The sequence below is a fragment of the Phaseolus vulgaris genome, chromosome 3, assembly GCF_051622355.1.
Source record: "Phaseolus vulgaris cultivar YP4 chromosome 3, ASM5162235v1, whole genome shotgun sequence".
In the NCBI taxonomy this organism is placed as follows: domain Eukaryota; kingdom Viridiplantae; phylum Streptophyta; class Magnoliopsida; order Fabales; family Fabaceae; genus Phaseolus; species Phaseolus vulgaris.
In genome coordinates this window covers 35,175,039-35,201,714 of record NC_143500.1, presented here as the reverse complement: position 1 = coordinate 35,201,714, position 26,676 = coordinate 35,175,039, and the positions used below count along the sequence as shown (strand labels likewise).

The 26,676-nt window shown below is 31.2% G+C and overlaps 2 protein-coding genes across 2 annotated transcripts; both read left to right on the top strand.

Moving 5' to 3' along the window:
* The first annotated feature begins 2,933 nt into the window (after positions 1 to 2,933).
* LOC137807208 (protein ALP1-like) lies at positions 2,934 to 4,560 on the top strand. The gene is given in 3 exon segments (XM_068607707.2): positions 2,934 to 3,698; positions 3,700 to 3,740; positions 3,743 to 4,560. Coding segments are annotated over 3 exon segments (1,377 nt in total). The 5' UTR covers positions 2,934 to 2,988; the 3' UTR covers positions 4,369 to 4,560.
* Positions 4,561 to 14,714: 10,154 nt separating this feature from the next.
* LOC137807204 (serine/arginine repetitive matrix protein) lies at positions 14,715 to 26,405 on the top strand. The gene is made up of 15 exons (XM_068607703.1): positions 14,715 to 14,895; positions 16,847 to 17,384; positions 17,473 to 17,749; positions 18,336 to 18,634; positions 19,220 to 19,402; positions 19,622 to 20,362; positions 20,456 to 20,547; positions 20,641 to 20,700; positions 20,789 to 20,877; positions 23,135 to 23,719; positions 23,851 to 23,925; positions 24,164 to 24,234; positions 24,330 to 24,387; positions 24,869 to 25,082; positions 25,312 to 26,405. Exons 2-15 carry the CDS (start codon positions 16,957 to 16,959, stop codon positions 26,028 to 26,030), a joined length of 3,891 nt encoding a protein of 1,296 aa, XP_068463804.1. The 5' UTR covers positions 14,715 to 14,895; positions 16,847 to 16,956; the 3' UTR covers positions 26,031 to 26,405.
* Positions 26,406 to 26,676: the final 271 nt, after the last annotated feature.

Here is a 26,676-nt window from a genome sequence, read left to right as displayed (position 1 = left end):
AAGCAATGTATGTCATTTATTACTGTTTACCTACCTGAGAGCTGACCACCCGCTTTACTGACTTGAGCGTCGGAGTGCCTTCACAGATACCCCCACCATCCGGTGATTCGCCCGACGACCGAGCGCCGAGTACCGAAGGATAAGGAAGAAGACGAGAAGAATAACAGTTCATCACCCAGTCACCTGCCCGACCGAAGGAAGGAGAAGAAGACTTCAATAGTTCTCTAGATCCCATCTCCCTAGCAGGAACAATTAGTATATTGAAAGACAATACACAAACACTCACAAGAAAAAAACAAACAAACAATAAGAATATAATAAACAACGAGAATATAATTAATAAGCAAAATCTTGTTTTATCCTCTCTTTCAGTATTTTATCTAAAAAATATGAACTTAAATTTTATATTTATATATCTAATGTGTTTATGTTAATGACATAAAAGATTAAAACTTACAAATTCGATGTTCTCAATGATAAATGTCAATAATGAAGTTATTCATTAGTTAATTAAAGTTATTTCTATTTATCTTAGTCTCTATATTTTTTATAATGTGCCTTCTTATATTCGCTCTTTATTTTTTAATGAAATGAATATATCTTAATTAAAAAAATAATTAAGATTTTGTTGGTAAATAACTTGTAATTTGTTAGCCTACACATTTATGAGTGGTCACCTTTCTTTCTCCTTTGAATACATTTTACCATTTAATTATACTTTTACTTCTTTTATCTTAACCATATTTTCTATCACTACTGTTTTTACAAAGTCATATATGTCTTCCTCTCCTTTACATTTAGTCTTCTGTGTTTTTAGGTGTTATAATCATTCCGTCTTTCAGTTCTTCCGTTTCTACCAATGGATGAAGAGAGAAACCTGCAAAGATATTCCGATGCTCAAGTCAGTTTCAGTGCAAGAGTTAAAAAGTTACTTGCGTCTCTTGAAAGTCTTTCCTATTTATATTTTTTTGTTGGATCCTTGTTGTCATGGGTCATAGGCCCAAAAGGAGCTCAATTACAGTTTAATCATGTTTTTGCAGATAATATAACATGTTACTGACTAATAATATTTTAGGGTCTCATGATTTGGATTTAACTATACATAAAAGACTAATGGGTTGCCTCCCGACCAACGGGTAATACAACTAATATATTTTAAAAAATAATAATCATTCAAATATAATTTATAAGTTAATGTAAATATAATTATCATTTCTTACGACAATCAAATATATACATTTATCTTTATCATTACTCGACGTAAATACACTCCCAAAAACACATACATTCGAATTTTTTATTAACTTTTCAAGTTTCTCCGTTTTTTTTCTAAATATTTGTTAGAAAAAAATAAAATAAAAATACTTCACTGTTGTATGTTTTCAAGTGGACAGTGTATTGTTGTTCAAATTTAATACATTAATCTTACAAAGATTTACATACAACCACATATTCTTATATTTAGTAGTTTTGATGAATTTTTAAATATATTTTTCGTTCTTATATTATAACGTAAAATTGATTTTTATTTCTAATATAAATTTTAGACTTTTTAAGTATTTATAATAAGAAAAATATTAATGAGTCACTGTCAATTTTTTTTTAACAAACGAAATTTTAAAGTCAATTATGATTATTTTAACATTTTAGTCCACATTAAAACCTTTTAATAATATTACAACATTTTAGTCCACATTAAAAAAAAATATCACAACTGTCAAAAGTCATTTCAATAATTTTTTTACCATAAGAACCAAGTCGAAAATCAATTTCCACAATCACCAACAAACTATTTAAGATAATAGCTGTATTAAAAGTTTTAATTGTAACGTTTATGAATAATTGATATCATAATGTTTTTTCTTTTAAACATAAAAATTAAATTATTTTTTTATTCTCGAATTTAAAAATATTTTCAGTTTAAACAAAATTTGAGAATAGTTAAAATATGGAGTCCAAATATAAATGCTCTATCAATAAAATTTCTTGCTTCATCGTAAAAATAAATTTTCTCCTGTCATATTGTATTTTGTTGTTGTTTAATTTACATAAAAAAAAATTTATAATACGTGAACAATTATTATAAATTGTTCATATTTAAATTTGATGCATTAAAAACATAAAGATATAATAAGGATTTAGTAGTAATTGGTGTACGTGAAAGCTAATGGACGGTTACCAACCAAACCGTGTGAGTTCTGAGACAGTCACATTCCTATTATTGATTTTCGTTTTCTTTCTCATTTCGTCGTTTGTGTAGTTATTAACTTAAGTATTGAAACATACACTATGAACATTATCATTTAATACTATGCTAAATCACGAATACTTTGACTTATATTCAAAGAAATTAAAAAAGTATTCAATTTCTTTTAGATATTTTGTACAAGTTTTAATTCAAGCGTATTAATTAAGTTCCTTATTAAATAGTACACTAATAATTGGCTTTATTGGTGGGACCTCGAAACAAGTTACGGAAAAGGTTATAAAGCAGTGGTGATTACTATAAATTTGTGTACTTTGTTTAAAAGTTTTGTATTTTATTTAATGTATTTTTCTTAATTGGTAAGATTGAAAGGGGCAGAGAAAAACTAGCGTGAGAGTAAAAATGGGGCGAGAAAGATGTGAATTTTCCCTATTCGGTTTTCGGCTTAAACCTTGTCTAATCCCAAACAAGATTCGAGCATAGGAATGTTGAAGGAAACTTCTGGCAAATTTCCACATAATTGGAACGTTTTTCATCTGGGAGCGCGTTGAACAAAATCCTCACGTTTTCCCTTGACTTCACGAAAACAAAAAAACAATATAGTACAGCAGTGATTAGTGATGGTCAGGGTCAAAGGTAGCGCGTTCCCATTTGTGCACACGCCTACGCTTCTTTCTCTTTCCCTTCCTTCATTCCACCAACTATAAAACCCACAACTCTTCTCTCTCTTTCCCAAATTCTTCACCGTTCACACACTCTTTTCATACCTTTCTTCATTTCACATGGAAATTGGTTCCCCTTCATTCCTTACCCTCGAAGACTATTCTTCCTTCTTCCTCTCCGACACAACCAACATGGATCCCAATTCCACCCTCATTCCCAATTTCACCGCCAACCCCAGGAAGCGTTCCCAATACGACTTAAACGACACTGCATTCAACGACCTCTTCAATTCCCTCGTTCACAACAACAACAAACAACATCAACAACCCCTTATGGATTCTAAACAATTCCAATTAGACTTCGACTCGTCTCCGACTAAAAGACCTCGCCGTGGTCCAGAAGATATCGACACTGCCACCTCTTCCACGCCGCCGCAGCAGCGCCGCCTGTGGGTCAAGGACAGGTCCAAGGACTGGTGGGAGCGCTGCAACAGCCCGGACTTCCCGGAGAACGAATTCAGGCGGTGCTTCCGAATGAGCAAGGCCACCTTCGACGTCATCTGCCAGCATCTGGACTCCGCCGTCACCAAAAAGAACACCATGCTCCGCGACGCCATCCCGGTGCGGCAGCGCGTGGCGGTGTGCATCTGGCGGCTGGCCACCGGCGACCCGCTCCGCGAGGTGTCCAAGCGCTTCGGTCTGGGAATCTCCACTTGCCACAAGCTCGTCCTGGAGGTCTGCGCCGCCATCAAAACCGTCCTGATGCCGAAGTTCCTTCACTGGCCGAACGAATCCGAGATGAAAGGCGTAAAAGAAGAGTTTGAGTCTCTCTCCGGAATCCCGCACGTGGGAGGGTCAATGTACACCACTCACATTCCCATCATTGCACCCAAGTCGAACGTGAACGCTTACTTCAACAAGCGCCACACCGAGCGGAACCAGAAGACGTGTTACTCGATAACGGTTCAAGGCGTGGTTGATCCTAAAGGGGTTTTCAACGACGTGTGCATCGGGTGGCCCGGTTCTCTCTCGGACGATCAGGTCTTGGAGAAGAGCGCGTTGTACCAGAGAGCGAGTAGGGGAAGCTTGAAGGACGTGTGGGTGGTGGGAAATTCGGGGCACCCTTTGATGGAGGGTGTTTTGGTACCCTACACGCACCAGAACCTTACTTGGACTCAGCACGCGTTTAATCAGAAGGTGGGAGAGATTCAGGGAATTGCCAAGGAGGCATTTGCGAGACTGAAAGGGAGGTGGTCTTGCTTGCAGAAGAGAACCGAAGTGAAGCTGGAGGACTTGCCCGTGCTTCTTGGTGCTTGCTGTGTTCTGCATAATATCTGTGAGATGAGGAATGAGGAAATTGATCCCGACTGGAAATTTGAGATCTTTGATGATGAAATGGTGGCGGAGAACGGCATTCGCTCTAATGCTGCAGAGCAGGCCAGGGATCAGATAGCGCATTATTTGTTGCACCATGGCCGCGCCGGCACCAACTTTTTTTAGACATGGATCAAATCTCACCCATGGCTCTCATAATCATGTCTTATACTTGTTTTCTCATTTTGTCAAGCATTCTTTTGGCTATATTTTCCTTAATCATTATTAGCCAATAATTATAATAAGATTGTTGTATAGATAGATATCTTTTGCCCAGTTGAAAAAGGAATGAAATTTATTTTGATTTTCTTGTTCTTATTTGATGGCTTCTGGTTGAAACAACGGGCTGGGACTCGAGTTTCTTAGTAGTACAGATTTTTAAAACTCCTCAAATTAACGTCACTCTGAAACCGCGGCTTCTTTTTATTATGTTTCTAGTTCTACATTAAAAAAACTTTTTTTCTTTTCTTATTTGATTTTACTAAATGTTAACTTAGGATTTATATTCTTTATCCTTTCTTTAAACGAAATACAGTGCATTGGGAGAGCACAAAAACCCAAACTCAGAACACCTCACCACAACACCAGTCTCCCACCAATCACATACCGCACCACCACTACGGGAAACACAATAAAACCCCTTCAACTGGAAAATTACACACAGCCAACAAACAAACCCAAACCCACATAAAAAATACAAATAATAATAGATAAAGAAAGAAAAAGAGAAACTACCAATAGATCAGCAGAGAAAAGAGGTTAAGAGAAGAGATACAAATCCAGAAAATTAAAATTTAAAATAATAGAAACTTAGCACTTGTAATGGTAGATCCGTACAACGTACAACAGCTAGAAGTCTCAGTTGTGAATTCATTATACTTAAAAAGAGCTACAACTAATAAGCTAATGATCATTAATCATTATCTAAAATCTTAATCTGGTTCAATAATAAAGAGTTCATAAGTAAATTTCAAGAATAAGATACATCATTCAGTATTAATGACATTAATGTCAAACACCGAAATTTCACTTAAGCATTGGAGTGCATTTTGTAAGTATCATCGGAACTTGGAATTCAAAAAAACAAAGAAATAAGAGAATGAAAAACTAAGACCATTCCAAAAAAAATAAAATAGACCAACCAAAAAAAGGAGAGAATAATTCTCTTGATTCTAACCACACATACTAAATTTTAATAATTTGTTTAAATTACAAAATAAAACAATAATATTTTGCATCCAGCAAATTCTTATGTGCACCATACCAATTTAAACCTGACACTTTTCAAAAAATTTAAAATTATCTTTTATTTCAGATATAAAATCTGAAATTTAAAAAATATCATTCAAAAATCAAAAATTCAATTTTGAAAAAATAAATTCGAAATATAAAAAATATATTTAAAAAAATATGGAAAAGCATCTCAAAAAATATTTTTCAAAATTTAAAAATATATTTCGAAAATCTAAATCTAAAAATATATTATGGAAAAAATTCTATAAACATCATTTATTTGCATCATCTTTTATTTAAGATTCTTTTTATCATTTTATATAAATATTTTATTAAAAATAAATCAAATACAAATTCAAATTAGCATGTTCGAGGAGAATTTGCCCATAAATAATTGTGAGGTGGAAGTACGAGATACTGGGCTGTGACTCTCTGGACAGTGATGTAATTTAATTTTGTTCATCTTGTCCCACAAAGTTTGACCCTAAAATATTATCTCTGAAACCTACAAATATGATTAGTGTGCTTCTGTTTTGTCAGTTTTGACTTCTATCTACGCGGTCGTATCGTTCGTACTCGGAGAAGAGTATCGCGTTTTTTGTTCTCTATTAATCACTCTGGAAAAAAAAAACACGTGTAGGACAAAGGTCCACGTGTCTAGCTCCCAAGCTTCTAGTTACAGAATATTTTGTTTATGTTTTTTCTTCTGTAACTTTAACGCTGCTGGTGTCTCAGTGGAATTTTAACCGTCACTAACTCCTATAAAATGGTGGCAGTTGGGTAGTTAATTTGTCTGTTTAAGCCTTATAATTCTTTTCCTCTTCTCTGCTTCACGCCCCTGCAATCCAACCCACAACCACTTTCACTCTTTTCACATTGAAGACTTAAGATGTTTCCTTCACATGTTCCGGTTTTCAAATCATAAAACATTTTTTCTGTCACATGTTTGCGTCAACCCAGTCTTAGGGAAGTGGAATACCTCTCTTTTGTTTGTTGGGAGGAGAAAAAGAGAGACTTTTTGGATACGGAGAATCATAGAGAAGTTGTAGCCAAACATTGAAAAATTTTCCCCTCTGGTTTCTATGTTCTTTAATCTTTTGGATATGTCTTTTCTTTTTCCATCGGATCTACTTATTGCCGTATCAAAAGGAACAAGGTTGTTTTATTGTATGATTTTAATAATATTCATACACTTATTTTTTGTTGTCACACATTATCTCTCTTTATGCCTCTCACTTTCTTATATTTCTTATACTGATAAATAAGAAGTCAACGTATGAGAAAAAGATAAAACCTAAAGCCAACATCACTTATATATTACCTAACAATTCATTATCCATTAATATATCTATTGTATTATTTAACTACTACATTAATATAAGACATAAATATGATTACATCATTTAATATAAAAATAAGGATAATAAAACATTTGAAACATAAGTACTGACATCAATTCATTTTCTTATGAAAGTCAAACCTATAAGTGGACCTCTATTAAATTTGTGTTCTTTTTTATTACTATTGAAGTCATTTTTCATTTTTTTTTTCTATAACTTATTCACATTAAGTTAGTAACAGATTCTACCTCATTAATAGCTCTACTAAAAATATTTGAAATTTTGGTAAAAAGAGAATTTTTATTGGCATAATTTATTTATACTATACAGCATCTTTCTGTGCTTTTTGTCTCCCTTAATTATCCAAAACTAGGCATAATAGTTATAGAATTATGTCACTGAACTCACAGGAAGCTTAGTCAATATCTTTTTTCCTAATCAATTACTAATTACTAAATCTTCTCATCATCACATGCTGTCGATCTGCAAAACTAACACACGTTATAACCTGTTTTTTAAGTGTTAAACTTAAATATAAAATCATTCATGAGCTTTTTCTCCATTTTTTTAAATTAAAATCCACATTTCAGAATAATGTAATGTGGACCTGGGTGAATATAAAATTAGTCATCACGAACTTTCACTTTGACAATTTATGATTATTACAATTTATTATGTTTATTATAATTTTTCAATATGAAAATAACTTTTATTATCATCTAAGAAATAAAGATTAATTTCACTAACTTCCTATAATTGACAACCATTAAAATCCAAAACTTTTAGAAAACAAACAATTATATATATATATATATATGTGTGTGGAAGTTTTTATGATAAATGTTTGTAAAGTTGTTTATGATCAAGTAATCATTACCGTACATTTAGTGATCAAGTGAGCAAAGAAAAATGTCATCACACATGAACATGGCAAATCTTACACTCATCTTTTACTTTGGATTGGAAAAAAAATAGAAAGTTAAGCCTTTTTTTAGAAAAAAAGTTAGTAAAAAAATATTAAAAAAAGTGAAAATTTTATAGTATATATAATTAATAAATAAATTAAGAAAAAATAGTATAAATTAGTTTTAAAAAATAATTAATCATGAAATAATTAATGTATGAAATGAAAAAATGGAAAATAAAATATTTTTTAAAATTCAAATATAGATATAAATAATATTTTTAAAATGAAGTTGAAATGTTTTTTGGCTTCGAAATTTATAAAGGTAAGAGTTTATTACAAAATTTGTAATAATTGAAATTAGATTTAAAGAAAAAAATTAACATCTTTTAATAAAACCATAATATGCAGAGCTTGTAGAATTTTGTGATTAGATTTAAATAATGTTAAAAATAGATTTATAAACACAATTTTTTATCTTTATTTTTCAATAACTCACGTGAAAGGGATTGGTGTTTTAATATAAATACTAATAACAAATTATAAAATGACATATAGGCATATTCAATTATATGTTATTAGGTGAAACAATATTTCCTCACACAATCTCAAGCCATTTAGAAGATAAGTAATTAATTTACTAATTAAATTATATACTGAAAATATTTTTATTTTTATTTGTATTATACATTTTTCTTTATATCCATTTTCTCCCTTACACAAAACTTCCATGAAAATGAAATATTAAAACCTTTCTTAATATCATTTACAGTGATTGAACATAGGGAGTTGTTAGTGATAACAAAATGTCAACGACATGCAACATGTGTGGTTTGACTCATTGTGACTGCTTTGGTTTCACTTTTCTAAATTTAGGATTGTGTCCTAGATTCTATTGCCTAAGTGCATAACCAATGAGTGAGTTCATTTTGCTAAAATATTTCTCAAATAAAAACTACAGGATTTTAAAAAATAAATTATTAGTCATAGTATCTTAAAATGTATTTTATCAAATAAATTATAGTAAATTCAAATATTAATTAATATTTTCATTATTTTATATTAAACAGATAAAATAAATAAACCAAGTTAGTAATTTTCAACTTCTAATTATTAGGTTTCAATTAACTTTTTAATTTTCAGCTACTTTTCTCAATAATACTAAATGATTCTGAGATACTTTTTATCAGTGGAAAAAAATAAAAATAAACTACATTGGAAGAAGTTGCAGAGTACAGGAGGACAAAATGTTGTAGGAGTTTATTGTCCTTGTAATTTGTATATATTTTATAAAGATATTACTGAAAATGGTAAATTAAATTAAATTAAAAATGTAAAAAAAAATTGAAATTGACATTGACATGATAATTCTGATTATTTTTAACTCTTATATCAACTGATTACGCAGATAAATATATTAAATGAAGAAAGGTGAAAAAAACAAAACAAAAATATAAATGCAGAAAACGAAATTGTTTTGAATGAAAAAAAATTCTTGTTGTAAAAGGTGATTTGCAATTTGCATCAGTTTTCACATAATTCATTAAGTTTGTTATTTCTGTATTCATGTATTATATTTTCATCATTTGTTTATATTATAATAAATAAATCATTAAATTAATTCAATATTTTATTAATTCATATTTTTTACTTAAAAAAATAACAATTAAAATAATAAATAAATTAAAATAAGATCATTTTTTTTCTTTTATTAATATATATTAACATAAAATAATATAATAATTAATTAAAATAATAAAGAATTAATTTATACTTATATTTTATAAATTAATTTATTTTAATATATTTATATTTTAAAATATAAATTTTCTATTTACTAACATTTGATAATTGTTTTTTATTTTAATTTAAAATTTATATTCACTCTAATTTATATTTTAAATTTTATTCTTTTATCAAATTATTTTTTAAAATTATTTCACAAACTAATTTTTAAACATATACAGAAAAATTATTATATTATATCATTCACATCTATCAACTTTTTACCTTTTCTTTCTTTTAATCCCAACAATTTCACATCTTACCTACTTTCTCTTTATTTATTTTCTTTACAACTATCTCTTTTAATATAAAAAAAACATAAATTTTAGTAAATTGAAATAATGATAAGATATTTTAAAATAGAGTCGTAATAAATCAATTATTAACTATTGACATTAAAAGCTTTTTCAATTTTTCTTGTAAAACAGTAATTAGTGGAGTTTTATATATATATATATATATATATATACACACACGCACATAGAAAGTGAGTGATAGGATAGATTTTTTATTAATTTAAAAAACTTTACAATTTTATGAAGAGAAAAAACAGGTAACTGGTTTGAACAGGTAACTTAAAAAAAAATCTTAAAAATTAAAATTTATTCTAATTTTTTAAAACAAAAAAAAAATCATATTATTGTATGTAAATATTTTGAATGTAAATGTGTTATTGACATTGTTGTCTTTTATTAAATTAAACTAATTATTACGCTATATTTAATTTTAATTTTTATATTTATTAAATTAAATTAATTATTATGCTATGTCTAATTAGAAATAAAACCAAAAATAATTACAAAGTGCATAATATTCATCGCAAGCTACGAGACTTGAACACTTTTTCTAAATGGCGTATCCGTGTCAGACACATGTATCGGAGACAACACTCGAAAAACACTTGTAAGACATGTATCGGTAAAATGTCAAACTCAACAAATATTTGTTGAATTTCTGACAATTCTAACATGATTCTAATATAATTTTAAAAAGTAGAAACACATTAATTTTCTAAAAACTCAAACTTATTGTATGAAATTTTAGTATGATTACAAAAATAAGGAACAAATCTTTTTGAACAGTGATGACAAATATTTCTCTGCTTTAAAAAAAAAGTGAAACATACTTGTACACATAAATCTTTATTGTCAATTTATATAATTCATAACTATTTAATATATAGATTCGTGTCTTCGTGTCCTACATTTTATATATTATACATATTTTTGTGTCCGTGTCCGTGTCGTATCAATGTCCGTGTAAGTTTAGGTCGTAACCAAATAATAATGGCATAGAAAAAACCATTTAAATAAAGTAGAAGACTAATCTAGTTCATTAAGAAAATTAAAAAAAAAACTAAAATATGTCGTTGAAATTAAATTTTTGTTTAATTATAAGAAATGCATTAGGTAAAAAAAATTAGGGTCATATAATTTTTGAGGTATAAATCATTTTACTGGTTTTCTAAATATTTTTATTTTATTTTCAAAAGATTGGATTTTGGTATATGTTTAATATCAATCATAACCACACACGATATAATATTTTTTAGTGAAGTGAATATGAAACTCAATATAGGAATTGATAAATTGATAAAATTAATACATAAAAATATCAAATACTAAATTTCTTTATAAAATATCAAACAAAATAAATCACCAGGTATTTTATTTGTATATAGATTTACAATTTTAATGATCAGTCTTATATATATATATATAGTAAAAATGATTTAATTATTATTTAAAAGTATCTGAAATTATTATTTTATAAAATTTAACAGTTTAATTATTATTTTTAAAATAATTTCAAATTATTATTTTATAAAAATTTAACATTTTAATTATCAATTTTTAAACTCATCAGAAATAATCATTATATATATATATTAAATTTTGTTTAATTATTATATTATACATTTAAAAAATTATTATTACAAAATAAAAGTTCCATGTGATGTTTAACCATGAACTAAACAAATATTTAATATCTATAGATCTGAAAAGTTTAAATTTTAATTATCAAACAAGTTTTAAACTTAGGACAATATTTAAAAAACACATATTTTAATTATAAATAAAAATAATTATATATATATATATATATATATATATATATATATAAACTCTATTGTTAAAGAAAGACACCTGGCATGTTATCTAGGACAACGTATGCTAAGAACTAAATTAATAAATATCATACAAAACACAAAATAGGAACAAAAATGGATGCATCATTCCAAATATAAAATGGACAAACAAGAAAATTAAATAAAAATGAAAGAAAAAAATAATTATAGAGAAAACTCAAAATAAAAATTTAAAGTTCATTACATAAAGCTTTAACTAGATTTAGTTTTCTCTTGAATTAATACTTTTAAGTTAATACTTAAATGTTTTATCAAGTAAAAATTTGATTATTACTTTCTCAATTTTCCTCATAGATTAAGAAATCCAATTTTATCATCTATTAACTACAAAACAAGGGATACTGTTCTAAGAAAGTTAAATCTCTATGAAAGAATATAAAATAACTTCATAAAAAAATCACTTCACTAAATAAAGAATATAAATGTTTCTCACACTCTCACTAAGAATTATCCAAATGTTTAACAATTAGCCCTAGCATAAGACACCTATCAATGACCTCCTTTAAGCAAATGATATTGGTATGACAAAACAATTATGTCAAATGACTCCTAACTAACAATGAGACATTTGAATGGGAGAATATAAGTCCAATACCCATTACTAATAAAATACTACCATTGGATGATCAACATTGCAATTAAAAGAATGCTTAAACCGATCTCTTAACTAAACTTGCCAGCACCAATAAAAAGGGACAAAATTGAACATTAATCCAAAAAACACTACCATCTCTCGCACTTAAAATATAAGAAGGTTCAATAATAAACAATGAACCTAGTTTCGCAAACCTTATCATGTGTGCATCTCATGAGACACCCTTATTGATGGCTTAAAAGTTGAGAAAGTCTTTAAGAAGAAAATTCCATGTGTTTGTTTTTGTTGAGAATAAACTCTAAAAATGATGTATTTGGTACCGTTACCTAAGTGCATAATTCCTTAACAATTTGAATATATTTTGGAATTTTACACGAGGAGATAAGAAATCTACATTCTGGATGACCAATAATGACTTCTCAAGTGCTCAAAGACAAATATTGTTTGCTAACTTTGCAAAAAAAGATTACGCCAATTTTGTCAATAAGTGTTTAAATTGTTAAAAAAAACTAATATCGTGCATTTGACACTCAAAAAGTTGCATTGTATCAACATAAACCTTCGTAATGTGGAGGGTCAATATCATTGAACCATTTCTACTAGCTAAAAAGTAAAGTCATTTTTTTCTCAATAGTAAAGTCAATTTTTTCTCAATGTGGTATTACTTTACAAAATTGTTTGAAGCTAAACCCCTTATCAAAATAATTACTCAAAAGCTCGTATGGATAAACATCATTTATTAGTATGAACTTCCTTATTCAATTATAATAAATAATGACAATTTTTTATTGAAAATAAACTTTCTATATTTTACCAAGGTCTCGACATTTGACATGTTACCGACTCGATAGACTCTCATACAATAATTAAATCGAAACAATAAAGAAAGTCATATTTTAAAACTAGAGAAAAGATTGATAACTGTTAAAAGACAATTAGTTTAAAGAATTATCTGAAGTATTCTAAACATATAAATGTATTATATAATAAAAAAACTCAAAAAAACACCAATATAAATTAACTTATGGAGTGAATACAATTATTTTAGTAGAATTTAAAAAACCCTCGTCATGTCAAAATTGTTCAATGTATATAAACAAAATTGACCTTGTATTTAACCTGTGAGATAAAATTATGATACAAAGTAATTTTTTTTAAAGAAGTGTGCAAAAGAAGACCAACCCAACAATACAATTTAAAGATTAAACTAAGAAACTTTAAGAAAGGAGATTGATAATGACTTTATTAAATTGTAAAACTCAGCGAAAGATACAAAAATGCAATAATAGTAATTAATTATGAAATATGCAGTTCAAAATTATTGTAAGATTAAATACATATTTAGCAAAATATAAAACTAATCATTATTACAATCGTCCACTATCATTGCCCTCTGTTTTTTTAGTGTCCCCTTCTAGAAGAGTTAAATCCTTGATGTGACGGAAATTTACGTATGATGTTTTTATTCTACTTTAATTTCTTTTAATTTCTTCCTCAAAAATGATCTACAATTACATATTCAGGACTAACATTTTAAATCATTACTAAAATTTAAACAATATCACACAAATAGACTTATTTTATTAATAAAAAAATATACGATCACTTTATTTGAGTGTTTATCTTATCACATTAGTCTAATATATAATCCTATATTGCGAAATTAGTTAGATTAAGAAATAACATGTATATACTTATCCCTTCTTAAATATAAGACACTTAATTGAATCACACTTCTTAAAAAACGACTACTTAATTAGTAACATTAAATTTGTTTGTAATTATAATTTTTGTTCAAATTATCTTTAGTTAGTTAATAAATGGAGAGAAAATAGCAGTAGAAAAGTTTTAATTTTTAAAATTAAACTCTTCAATGTACTTTTAAAGGTATAAAAAGACCATGCATAATATTCATCATTCATGAAAAAAACAGTCAACTATCTTTTGGTCTGCAAATAATCAATACAAATTACAAAATTTAAAAAAGTATTTCAATAAATAACAAGAAAATCTCGAAACAATATAATATAATCAGATATGAAGACATTACTATATATATATACTCATATTTCTTATTATAAAACATTTAATAATAATTATATATTTGATTTATTACTTCTATACTTGTAATAATTTAGAAAAAAAATACATAAAAACAAAGAATATATAAAAAGATAATTTTGAAGAGTATTAGGCAATGTATTATCATATCCACTTTTAATATTTTAATTTATTATTATTGTGGGCAGAAAAAGAGGTGATTTTGTTTTGGAATAAAAAAGAGGTGAATCTTAACTAATTGTAATATGGCTTGGCTGATTACAATAATTTACATGATGCCATAATAATCATGGCACATGTATTGTAACACATTGCCAGTTATACGGTGTTAAAGAGTGGTATTCCAAAAATGCCCTTAATTTAACGAAGATCCTAGTTTGGGAAAAGGAGAAAAGATGGGGAAAAGGGTAATTTGATGTCGGTCCAATTGTTGGCGATCATGATCAAAACACCGGACTCCATGGCTTCGCCTCGTACGAATTTGGAGCTCCAACTCAGCGTCGGGCAACTCAAATCCTCCTAATTCCAACCTCTCTTCGATTCCTTCAATCGCCAATTCCACTCTCTCCTCGTTGCCACATTCAAGGTCTTCAAATTTGAATTTCGCTCTATTTTTTTTCTTCTTCTTTTCAATTCTCCTGATTCAACTTCTAGGGTTTTCCTTTTGTGCAATTCGTAATGCTTTTACTGCAAAACCAAGGTAGTTCGTTATTCTCCTTTTGTCGTTTTCCGTTAATTCAACCCTAGGGTTTCGTCATCTTGCTTGAAAAGATAATTGAAATTAAAATCGTGCTCTCGACCAAATTTAGATGGAGGCAACACGGGAAAACTACAGAAGGGGTATCTGCTTGAATGGACTTGCTCCAGCATAGGCAACGCGAGTTATCTTGTTGATTCATGCATATTTTTTTTGTCTGTTGTTTTCTATTTTGAAACAGTATACCACTGGGGATATTAATTGGCCAAAATTGCCTTTTTTATTGCATTGTGTTTTTGTCATATATTCAAAAGTAACATGGTAAATTTTAATGCGCCGCCATTGCTTATAGATAGGTAGTGCATTGAACTGGGGAAGTATACTTAAGAGCGAGAGAAGATGGGCAAGAGTATAGGAAGGAAAATTGTAAACTAAAGTGTTTGTCTCATCTTTGCTTCTGCTTGGCACATTCGGAGGGTGGGACTTGAAACTGTTTTATTCGGAAACTATGTCGATTATTTGTAAAGATTGACATTCTGTCTTGTCTTGTGAGTAGGATAAAAACAGTCTAATTAATTGCTTAGATTGGTGTTTGAAGTCTAGTCAGCATAAATTGTTGTGGCTAGTGGTTTACGCGTGTAGGGTATTGTTAACAAATCTTCATAGCATTTATTGTAACATTATAGATTCACCATGATGCCAATTAAACATTTATTTCTATAAAGTTAAATATTTTTTAATATGATCATGATGCTCGGTAAAGTACGTGCAGTCTGACTAGCATATTTAGAGCTTGGTAGTATGTTCTATGGTCAGAATCAATGTTGACTGTTGTGGAGTTGGAAAAATTCTTACACTTGCACATATGGATAATTTTACCCCATTATTGAATGGGAGTGTGTCAGGGTTTGTTTGGAAATCCGCTACAACTAAGTTGAACGGAAATAGTTTCCCACTTTCTGATACGTAAACTGAGAATGAGGTAGTGTGTTGGATCCATGTTCAGGTCAACTGAACCGAAAGACAAACATACACTTCATAGTAAGATTTCTTTGTTCAATAATTTGCAGCATCAGAAGACACCTGACTGTACAAACCTTTTTTTACTCAATTTTTTAACCTGTAGTCTTGCTCCTACTGTAACTTTGAGAGTTAAATTTATTTAGAAGATTCAAGCACTGCTAGAACATGTTGTTGTGGTGTATGTATATTATTAAAATAAAGGGAGATTTTATTTTTGAGATTTATGATGTGTTTGTTTATGCCTAAATAAAGTGATTCTATACCATAGTTTTTTAAGTGTTTTTTTCCCTGAAGTAATTATTTCTCCTAAAGAAATCACTAAAACGACTTATTTTTTTTCTTTTCAAAAGCATAGAAATATTATATTTTTTTAAATATTTTTCTTTAATGAATCCACCAATAAACATGCTTTCTAATTTGTTTTTATTTGTTGAAATAGCATGCTGTATGGAGAAATGATTAATTAGTGATATAAGGATGAGGACCCAGTCTTATAAAGAGTAGATTCTGTCAAATATACGATGCAATTTAATCCTCTTTCTATGAGATTTGTCTAGTAGATTGGTAGCAATGATTTTTTTAGAGTATCCATTTAAAGTAGCTTTTCATTAGAGTGCTGGCACTGGTAGTTTTTTTATGTATATCAATTTTTGACATTTGTGTTGATTTTCTTTTGGTCATACGTGTTTGTGTTGTTCTTGAGTATGAGTGCTTATTTGCTATTCCAAATACCTCTGATGAATTGGGGTGTACATAAATGTCACATATCTCCACCAAAGAAGAATTTAACTTTTCTGTGATTATTTTGACCTTTCAGGTGCTTTGGCCAATTGTTCTCTTGTTATTTAGATTTGCCCTTTATGTGCCATTGTGCTGCATCTTTGTCATGCACCACTCTCTGTTCTGTATTTTTGACTCAAAGGATGTATGGGAACTAGGGCAATGGCAACATCTAGCAAGTTTGATCCATCTTCCAGTAGCCCAGATAGACCATTGTACCCTGGGCAACGTGGATCCCACATAGCTGCTTCATTAGATAGATCAGGTAGCTTTCGGGAAAGCATGGAAAATCCAATTCTGTCTTCTCTTCCTAACATGTTAAGAAGTAGTTCTCCAGCAACACATGGGGATGTGGAGAACTTCTTCAATTATGTGCATTTTGATCCAAAGTTGTTAACACTAGAACATAAGTCTAATCGTCAAGTGGAATATAAGCGACATGTTAATGCTGCTCTTGGAATTTCACCCGATGAATCTCCATCCAGTTCTTCAAAAGGCAAGCTACTGCCATCACCAGTACCAGAAGACATGAAACGGCTCAAGGATGTTTTGGGTGCAAATGCAATGAGGGCAAGGTAGTTCTTTGTAGGTTTTGTTGCTTGCATTGAAGTTAGATGTGTGTAATTAAGCTTATAACATTGCATTATATGCATTATTCAACAGGGAACGTGTGAAAATGTTTAGCGAGGCTTTATCAGTATTTCATGAAGTTTTCCCGACTATAACTTTAAAGAAAAGATCTCGCGCTGAAAGTTTCTCTAATGACCGTTCTAATGCCATGTCAAGTGATCGGCCTGTCTTGGGGTCAGGTATGGGTAAGGGTGGTGTTCAAGGTCATTCTGTGACAGGTGGATTTGAACTTGAGCAGCAAAAGTCAGAAGAACGAACCAAAAATGTTGTTCCAAACAAGCGCACTCGAACTTCTATGGTTGATGTAAGGGTATGTGTCTTCGGTGATTTTCCCATGCTAGTTTGCAAATGTTAACATGCTCAATTTCACTCTTCTTTTAATTCTTCCTATATTCGCATAATCATTTTCTTACTGTTTGGAAATTTAAAATAAATAATGCAGTCACAAATAATGTTATACATGTCCCAGATTGTATATTTTTTATTTTGTTGCATTTTTTCTTAACTGTGATTTACTTTGAAACCGCTTTTGTTTAAATATGCCTGCCAGAACATTTCTCCAGTGACATTTTTGTGGATATCACTTTATGTCTAGAATTATGTTGTTTTAAATAAAATATATACAGATTTACTGTGTACATTTTGTGTTCTGCCTGAAGTTTGTAACTAGGTTTCCGACAGCTTATGTTTGCTTATGCCTTCTCATTTTTTTTTCTTTAAAATGAGTGAAATATAGAATATTTTACTTTTTCAGTTTTTAGGTTATTGTGAGACAAAACTGTTGTACGCTCAGATTTGAAATTTTGTTCTTTCTTTTATATAGAGTAACCTTTCAGATTAGTATGGCACTAAAAAAAACCTTTTGAGCAAGACTGACTTGTTTTGATAAATTTCAGATGGATGTGCGGACTAATTCTCTTGTCAGGCCATCGGGCACAGTTGACAGAGACAAGGAAAAGTCACGGATTACCAACAATGGTGTAGTTCAGAGTGAAGAACGAACCTTACCTATTGTTGGTGATGGTTGGGAAAAGTCAAAAATGAAGAAGAAGCGTTCCTGCATCAAACTAGATGGTTCTCCAAGTACAACATTGACTAAACCTGTTAACACCTTCCAAGAAACTAAACAGGGAATGCAACAAAGACTTGTTACTGATTCTCGGTCGAAATTGAGTAATGATTCTCATTCTTTCAGGTATGAATTTGTTGTGTTATCATATTTAATTTTAATTATAATATATCATAATATTAAAAAGATGTTTTAATGGAAAAAAGGTAAAGTTGGCACAGGATGTGGGAGGATTGAGGATAATGAAAACCTCCTTTAAAAAGGAGGAAAAGAGAGTGAAAATATAAAAAAATGTTATATCCAAATAGAGAATCTATATAAACAACGATGTTGAGACGTTCTTAGAAAATTTAATGATTCTATTTCCTCTTTAACCAACTACATGATAATGGTATAAATTGCCCAGTTCCATGAATTGCAGCCTCCTGTTTGCTGCTATATGCTTTAAATGGAGAATGAAAATAAATTATAGACAATAACTGTTTTGGAGTTCTCTCCTCAGAATATTAATGGTGAAATGATTTTTGTCTAAGAAAGAGAATACAGTTGTGAAGGATTTTATTGATTTAAGGATCGTGGCTTTAAAATCTCTGATGGAAGATAACATATAGCAATTTATGTTTATAATTAATTTATTTCTCTAGCCAATTCCAACTGATTATAGTGCTTAAACCTAGTCTATAAATATAATAATTTCACTATTTCTTACAGGCCAGGAGTTTCTAATGGAACTGTTGGGGCTGGAAAGTCAGATGGTATCTCTCAACAAACTGGGTTGGGCATACGAGCCTCTACCCCCAGAAACAACCAAGATAACAATTCCCCTGTCAATGATAGGCGAGGTCGCCCTGTTGGTTCGGACAAGGAAAGAGTGAATTTCAGAGCTGTAAACAAGTAAACACAAGCCGTGGATCCCATACTTCTTTATATGCTTTTTTGCTTTTAGGAAAAAGAATTGGACAATTTTAGTGCATGTTGCTTTCTCATTGTCTACTTATTTCTTTTGGTTTGGTGTGGTTGTTGAACTCATCATAGTTCAAATGTCTCTTCGTCTGTGTGATATTTTTTATGTAATTGATGATTGATACAGTATTATGTTATATGGATGCCCAGGGCAACTGCACGTGATGAGTTTAATTCAGCCAGTCCTACTACTAGTGCAAAAATGAACACTGCTGTTCGGGCTCCACGGTCTGGTTCTGGAGTTGCCCCCAAGTTGTCACCAGTTGTTCATAGAGCAGCTGTTCCTAACGATTGGGAACTCTCTCACTGTGCTACAAAGCCACCTGCTGCTGGTAACAATCGTAAGCGTGTGGCTTCAGCACGATCATCTTCCCCACCTGTTGTACCCTGGCAGAGGCCTCAAAAGAGCTCTCGCACTGCTAGAAGAACAAATTTCATGTCTATTGTTTCAAATAATGATGAAGCTCCAGCTTTGGATACTGCATCTGATGTGGCTGGTAATGATCTGGGGTTAGGATTTTCCAGACGCTTGGCTGGCAGTTCTTCCCAGCAAATTAAATTAAAAGCTGATCCTTCAACTTCAGCTGCCTTATCTGAAAGTGAAGAGTCAGGGGTGGCTGACACTAAACCAAAAGAAAAGGGTAGGAAGCCGGAAGAGATAGATCAGAAATCTGGACAAAACGTTCAAAAGGTGTCTAACTTGGTATTACCAACAAGAAAGAATAAGCTTGTTTCCGAAGAACATGGAGATGGTGTTAGGAGGCAAGGGAGGACCGGACGCAGTCTTACTGCCACAAGGTCACTGATGCCAATGACATCTGAGAAGCTTGGGAATATTGGAACTGCAAAACAACTTAGAAGTGCAAGACTGGGATCTGATAAGAATGAAAGGTTCACATCCTTCTATCTAAGCACTTTGTTTAAGTTGTTTGACAATTTGTTTGGGCAGATGGATTAAAGTCTGACTTGATGAAATCCTTGCAGCAAGGCAGGTCGGCCACCATCCAGGAAACTTTCTGATCGCAAGGCCTATGCACGTCAAAAGCCTGCTATTAATGCAGCCGCAGATTTTTTTGGTACTAGTTCATTCTTCTAGAAAAGATTAATGAACTAAATTTTTAACTGCAGTACAAGTATATTGTTATTCACTTTTTGTTTATTTTGTTTAGTTGGGTCAGAAGATGGACATGAAGAGCTCCTGGCTGCTGTAAAGGGTCTTATCAACTCTGGTATGAATCTTACTGAATACTATCTATATATTTGCAGCCTAAAAATTTCTCCCTGATGGAGTTTTTTTATATTTTCTTATTACTGCAGCTCATACTTTTTCCAGCCCCTTCTGGAGGCAGATGGAACCTTTCTTCAGTTTGATAACCGAGGAGGATGTTGCTTACTGGAAGCAAAAGGTAATGTTTACCTTCTCAACGATTACAATGAGTTTTTTTGTGTGAAATTAAGTAGTTGGTTCCTAGTGACACCTTTTTTGTTTAACTCCCACATGAAAAAACTCTATATTTCTGTCCTTACATGAAATCATTGCATGTGTATCAGTTCTTATTTTTCATTGATGCTACAACGGTGTTAGAGTTGGTCCCTATATTTCTCAGCTGACAATGTTTTCTGTTTTAGTTCATACACGAGACATTTTACTCTTCATTAGTTCATTTTGTCTTTAAATGAAATGAAAGAAAGCTATATTTTCCCCTTACACTAGACACACATTTAATGGACATTATTAACAGTGATCAACATTCAAAATTTTGTAGACATCACTATTGTTGATAAATCGGTGTTAGATTTGGTTCCTATGCTTGTCAGTTGACAATGTTTCTGGTTTAGTTAGAACATGAAATTTTAAAATTCCTTAGTTCATTTTGGTCTTAACATATAAAAAATAACTATATTTTGGTCCTTACATTAGACACATTTTGGGAAATTTTTAATGTAGTGATCAATATGTGAAGATTATTCATGTAGGGATGAAAACAAAAAATGATTCAGATTGTAGGGACCAAGTTTTTTAATTTAAACCTTTTCTTCTGTGTTGGATTTGTGGTAATGCTAACTCTTTTAGCTTAAAATTTCAGAAAAGAGTACATTTTCAGCAATAGTACTTATTAATCACGAGACCATACCTGTGTGCTATTGGTGAAGACTTGCAGGTTTATTTTATTTTGTTAGATCTTTTTATTAGTTCTATTGTAGGCAATGATGCCTATAGAATTCATCAGTATTATTACTGAGAAATATCAAATGTTGACACTGATCAGTTCCGTATGCATCTGAGGTCATTTCATAACTGTCATATTTCATCTTAAAACCAATTGACAATAAGTGAAGTTATCCAATAAATATATAAGTCGCACTTCAAGAATTAAGGCAGACGATGTGGAACTTCCCAATACTCCCCTTCACAGGTGCCTGCAGGAACATGCGATCCTATTAGAATAAGCAATTTACCAAGATTAGCTATAGACCTTGATACCATGCCAAATTTTATTTTAAAACCAATTGACACTAAAGCCAAGTTGTCCAACAGATATATAAGCCACACTCTAAGAATTGAGGCAGGCGATTTCAGACTTTCCAATAATAACTATATTCGCTAGCTGCAATTACTGTTTTGTTGTTTAGGTTAAGCCAAGCCAGAATCTGAAAATGCTTACTGTAATTTGCTGATTCGGCTCATAGTTGAGTACCATGGGAGGATTGTTTTTAATTTTTCCACATCTATAAATGTTATTTGAATAAATATTTCCATTACCACTTGTCAAAAAAAAGAAGGTAAAAAGCATCGAGCTTTTCCATAAGCTAAATATCAACTTATACGTCTTAGCTCTTGGATAAGATAAGAGTTTCTATAAGTGTGCAGGTTGATTTTAGCTTTTGAAGGAAACTCATTTTGTATTACCTTGTCTTTGTGGAGATGTTTATCCAAAGACCAATGAATACAACTTTTTTTTACTATGGTAACTTCTAGCATAGTTACCAGAATCTTATAAATTGGCTACTTGCCAATTTGTATCGTAAGAATAATATTAAATAAATGACTTTATCTTACAATGCATGAATGAATATGTGCAATTTCAGATCTTCAATATGAATAACATGATACAATGGTTTGCAATTTTTTCTTTTATTTTTACTTTTCTTTTACCAATTCTCATGAATATATGAAAAGTCATCCTAGTTTAAATTGTCAAGTGAAAAGAAGTTGACGGATATCTCCTAGTTATTTAATAGCTTAGGTGTATCTAATGATTTTGTTTTGTATATCTCGTAGTTAAGTTGTTTTATATACTTCTAGTTTAAATTTTTTTCGTAAATACTATATATCTTCTATATGATATATTTAAAGTTAGATTGGAGATTCATGATTCAAATATTTATCTGATAACCATGATTTCAAGCAACAGGTTTCTTTCAGCTTTAGAACTTTTGTTTTAAACTACAAATGCTAATTATGTTTGGTTGTGTTATGATTGTTTTGTGTATCAATTCAGTTTTATTTTGATGTATATAGATTTTTTAAATTGCAATATTGTTTTATAAACTATATTTTTTATTGATGGTTAAAGAAAAAAGAAATTGTTTTGAAAATTTGACATACCTGGAATAGGAATAGATTATTTAAACATTTATTGATAATTTACTTGCCTTCAGGTAAATCTGGAATCAAGCGTGCTGATGCCAACTCCCATTCGTTTAGATGGTTGTGAAACCATTGTTAATGGATATGGGTTGACAGCCTGTGAAAGAGATTCTGGATCTGATGCTCAATGGAATGCTGGAATTATTACAGAACAGTTGCAACTATCTAAGGGAGATCATAATATGATTCCTCTGTGTCATAGGCTTATAGCTGCTTTAATCTCGGAGGAGGAGTGTAGTGGTGGAAGTGAACAATTCAAGTTTGATGCATTTGATCCTGAATTTGACCCTGATGGGCAATCAGAATTGAGTGATTTGGATTACCAGTCAGGAACAAATTTTCAGTTTGCTTGTCATTCTGCTTCTAATGGTTATAGGATTATAGACAAGCCAGAACATGATGTAACTGAAAGTGATATAGTCAGTATTCCTCCAACTGGGTTGAATTCAAGATTTGGTAAATCTGTAAATGGTTTTATCCACGATAAAGCATCAATGTCTAGCTTCACCTGTTCAGAAATGCAATATGATAGTTTGGATATAAATGATAAGATTCTCTTGGAGCTTAAAAGCATTGGAATTGCCCCGGTACCTGTGGTGAGTCTAAATGTCCAATCCAGAAGATTGAAACTATATTGTTCTTTGTTATTTTTGCAACCAATAGATACTTTGGCCTTTGTTGTTGAATCTATGTTACTCTGGTACTGATTTTAAATTTGTTTTTCAAGCCTGATATGTTGCAATCAGACAATGAAGGAATATTGGAAGATATTACTAGGTTGGAGGAGCTTTACCAAGGACAGGTACTGATTGATGCTACAGTCAAGTTATACTTCATTATTTATTGAAATCCTTTTACCCCGTAACTATTATTTGTTATGTTGTGATATTTTACAATGTTTGATTTTATATATTATATAAGTATATGGATCAGTCAAAGAGATGGAAACCTTCAATTTATAGATTATATTCAAGGTTTGACGCCCTTCATTTTTTAATCGATGTAATTCATTTTTATTTCTATTTTCTTGTATTTCACAGATTTCAAAGAAGAAAAGCTTGCTAGATGGATTGTTCAGAGCTGCCTCAGCGGATAAAGAACTTCAAGAAAAGTAGTTGCATCGTCACTGATAGCCTAATTATTTGCTTATACTAACTTATTTTGCCTTCATTCTTCTGACCGGAAATATAAACTTCTGTTTAACAGGGATTTTGAGCAACGTGCTCTAGATAAACTTGTTGTGATGGCTTATGAGAAGTACATGGTAATCTTCTTAACATTCAATACTATTTGTGTATATAATATGCTTTCATTTTTTGAATGAAATTTCTGCATGCTATTTTAGTTATGCACCTGTTGAAAAGTGTATTCTCAAGAAATCTTTGGCCTATTATTTTAACTCTGACGTGGTATATTTTACATATTTTTGGTCTTTAGCAGTAAAACCAAAATTCACACTTTGTCTAAATGCCTCATTATCTTGTTTTAGAAGAAAATATCAAGCCTTTCATTTACTTGTAGAGTCAGATGTGAATAAAAGGTTGGCCCATGCACTGGGCTTCCAAATGTCAGTTATGGCGGTTAAGGAGGATAGGATATTCGTGTAATTACTTGCAAGAAAAGAGACTCTGCAACTAAAACCCTTACCCTTACTGTTTTGTAAAACTCGCCACAAAATGCTTTGCTTTTACTATTGTATAACTAGGTCAGATGGGTGAGTAAGCTGACAAACAGTTGATTGACAGGCTAGTTGGGGTCCTAGTCCCTCTGGTGGGAAAAATACAAGCAACAAAATGGCCAAGCAAGCTGCATTGGGATTTGTCAAACGAACATTGGAGCGATGCCATCAATTTGAAGAAACTGGCAAGAGCTGCTTCAGTGATCCTTTATTCAAGGATATGTTCCTTGCTGAATCTTTAAAACCTCATGTTTCTTCCCTTTCCGTGGAAGCAAGAACAGGTAGGTGTCTTTTTCGTTACTTTCTTGGAATAAATGCTTTGATCTACTCTTCTTTCTTCTAACACAACTGTGTTCAGCATCACTATTTTAGCTTACATTCTAGTAACTTTGAGACTCTATTTACCATCTATATCTAAGATGCTATGTCAACTTATCTTGTTTATCTTCTAGCCCATCTCGACAAACTCTGAATTTTTATGTTTTAATTTATTTGTTTTACTTTCTGCAGCTTCCATGGGTTCACAACAGAGTCCATCTCAGTTTAGTCAGAATATGGATAATCATGACCTCCATTCATCAGATATGCTTCCTGCTTTAAATCATTCATCTGAGCTAACTAGTGGGAAGGAAGACCTCTGGTCAAACAGAGTGAAGAAGAGGGAATTGTCCCTTGATGATGTTGGTGGTACTCCTGGTATTTCTAGTGCTCCAGGCATTGGAAGTTCTGTGACAAGCAGTGCCAAAGGAAAGAGGAGCGAGAGAGATAGAGATGGAAAGGGGCACAGCAGGGAGGTACTATCCAGAAATGGAACTACAAAAGTTGGCAGGCCAGCATCATCCAGTGCTAAGGGTGATAGAAAATCCAAAACAAAGCCTAAGCAGAAAGCAACTCAGAATTCAGTTTCTGTGAATGGCCTCCTTGGGAAGTTATCAGAGCAACCAAAACCAGCATTATCTTCTGCTCCAAAGTCTAATGAAATGCCTGCAACTAGCAATACAAAGGAAAAGGATGAGTTCGGCTTGGGTGGATTGGATGATCACGAGCCTATTGATTTGTCCAATCTGCAGCTACCTGGAATGGATGTACTCGGTGTTGGTGATGACCAAGGTCAGGATCTTGGTTCATGGTTGAATATTGATGATGATGGATTACAAGATCATGATGACTTTATGGGTGGCCTTGAAATTCCAATGGACGATCTCTCGGACTTGAATATGATAGTTTGAAGCTGCCTTTTTTGTATAGTCCTGTTCAGTATACCAATAACAAAAGCAAACAGTACGTTCAAGAAATGACTAGTTACATAGGATGGTCTTATGGCTAATCCCGTCCACAATTAGGTTATATAGATTCTTTGGTAGACTATCCCCTCCAAGTTGTTTTTGAGTGACCTTTCCAGCTGTTTCGGATTTTGCTCGTGTTAAAGTTCATGACTTCCACTGTAAAGATCTTTTTGTTCTAAGGTACAACAAGTTAGCATTCCTGGTAATTATATCTTAGCCAACACTTCCTGGTTGTAGCTCTTACAAATCAGAGAACAAGACCTCTTGTACATACATTTAATATTTCTAATAAAATCAGCTTTTCATTTGCTGAAGTTACACCTGGCTGGCCACTGTCACGGTCTCTCTTCCCTCTCCCCCTTGCTTTGGTTTTCTTTTGGCATTTTGCTTTTTGCAGATACATATTCAATGTGATGTACGAGCAGTTTGCAGCCCTAGCTTCATCCAGGTATTATCCACATTATTGTACTAGATTTTCTTGGAAAAACTGATACTGAAGCTAATGTGATAAACTGATTGTTGTCTACGTTGCACCAGATAATCCAGTTCCTGTGTTACTTTGGGTATATGGGGCAGATTCTAGGAATAT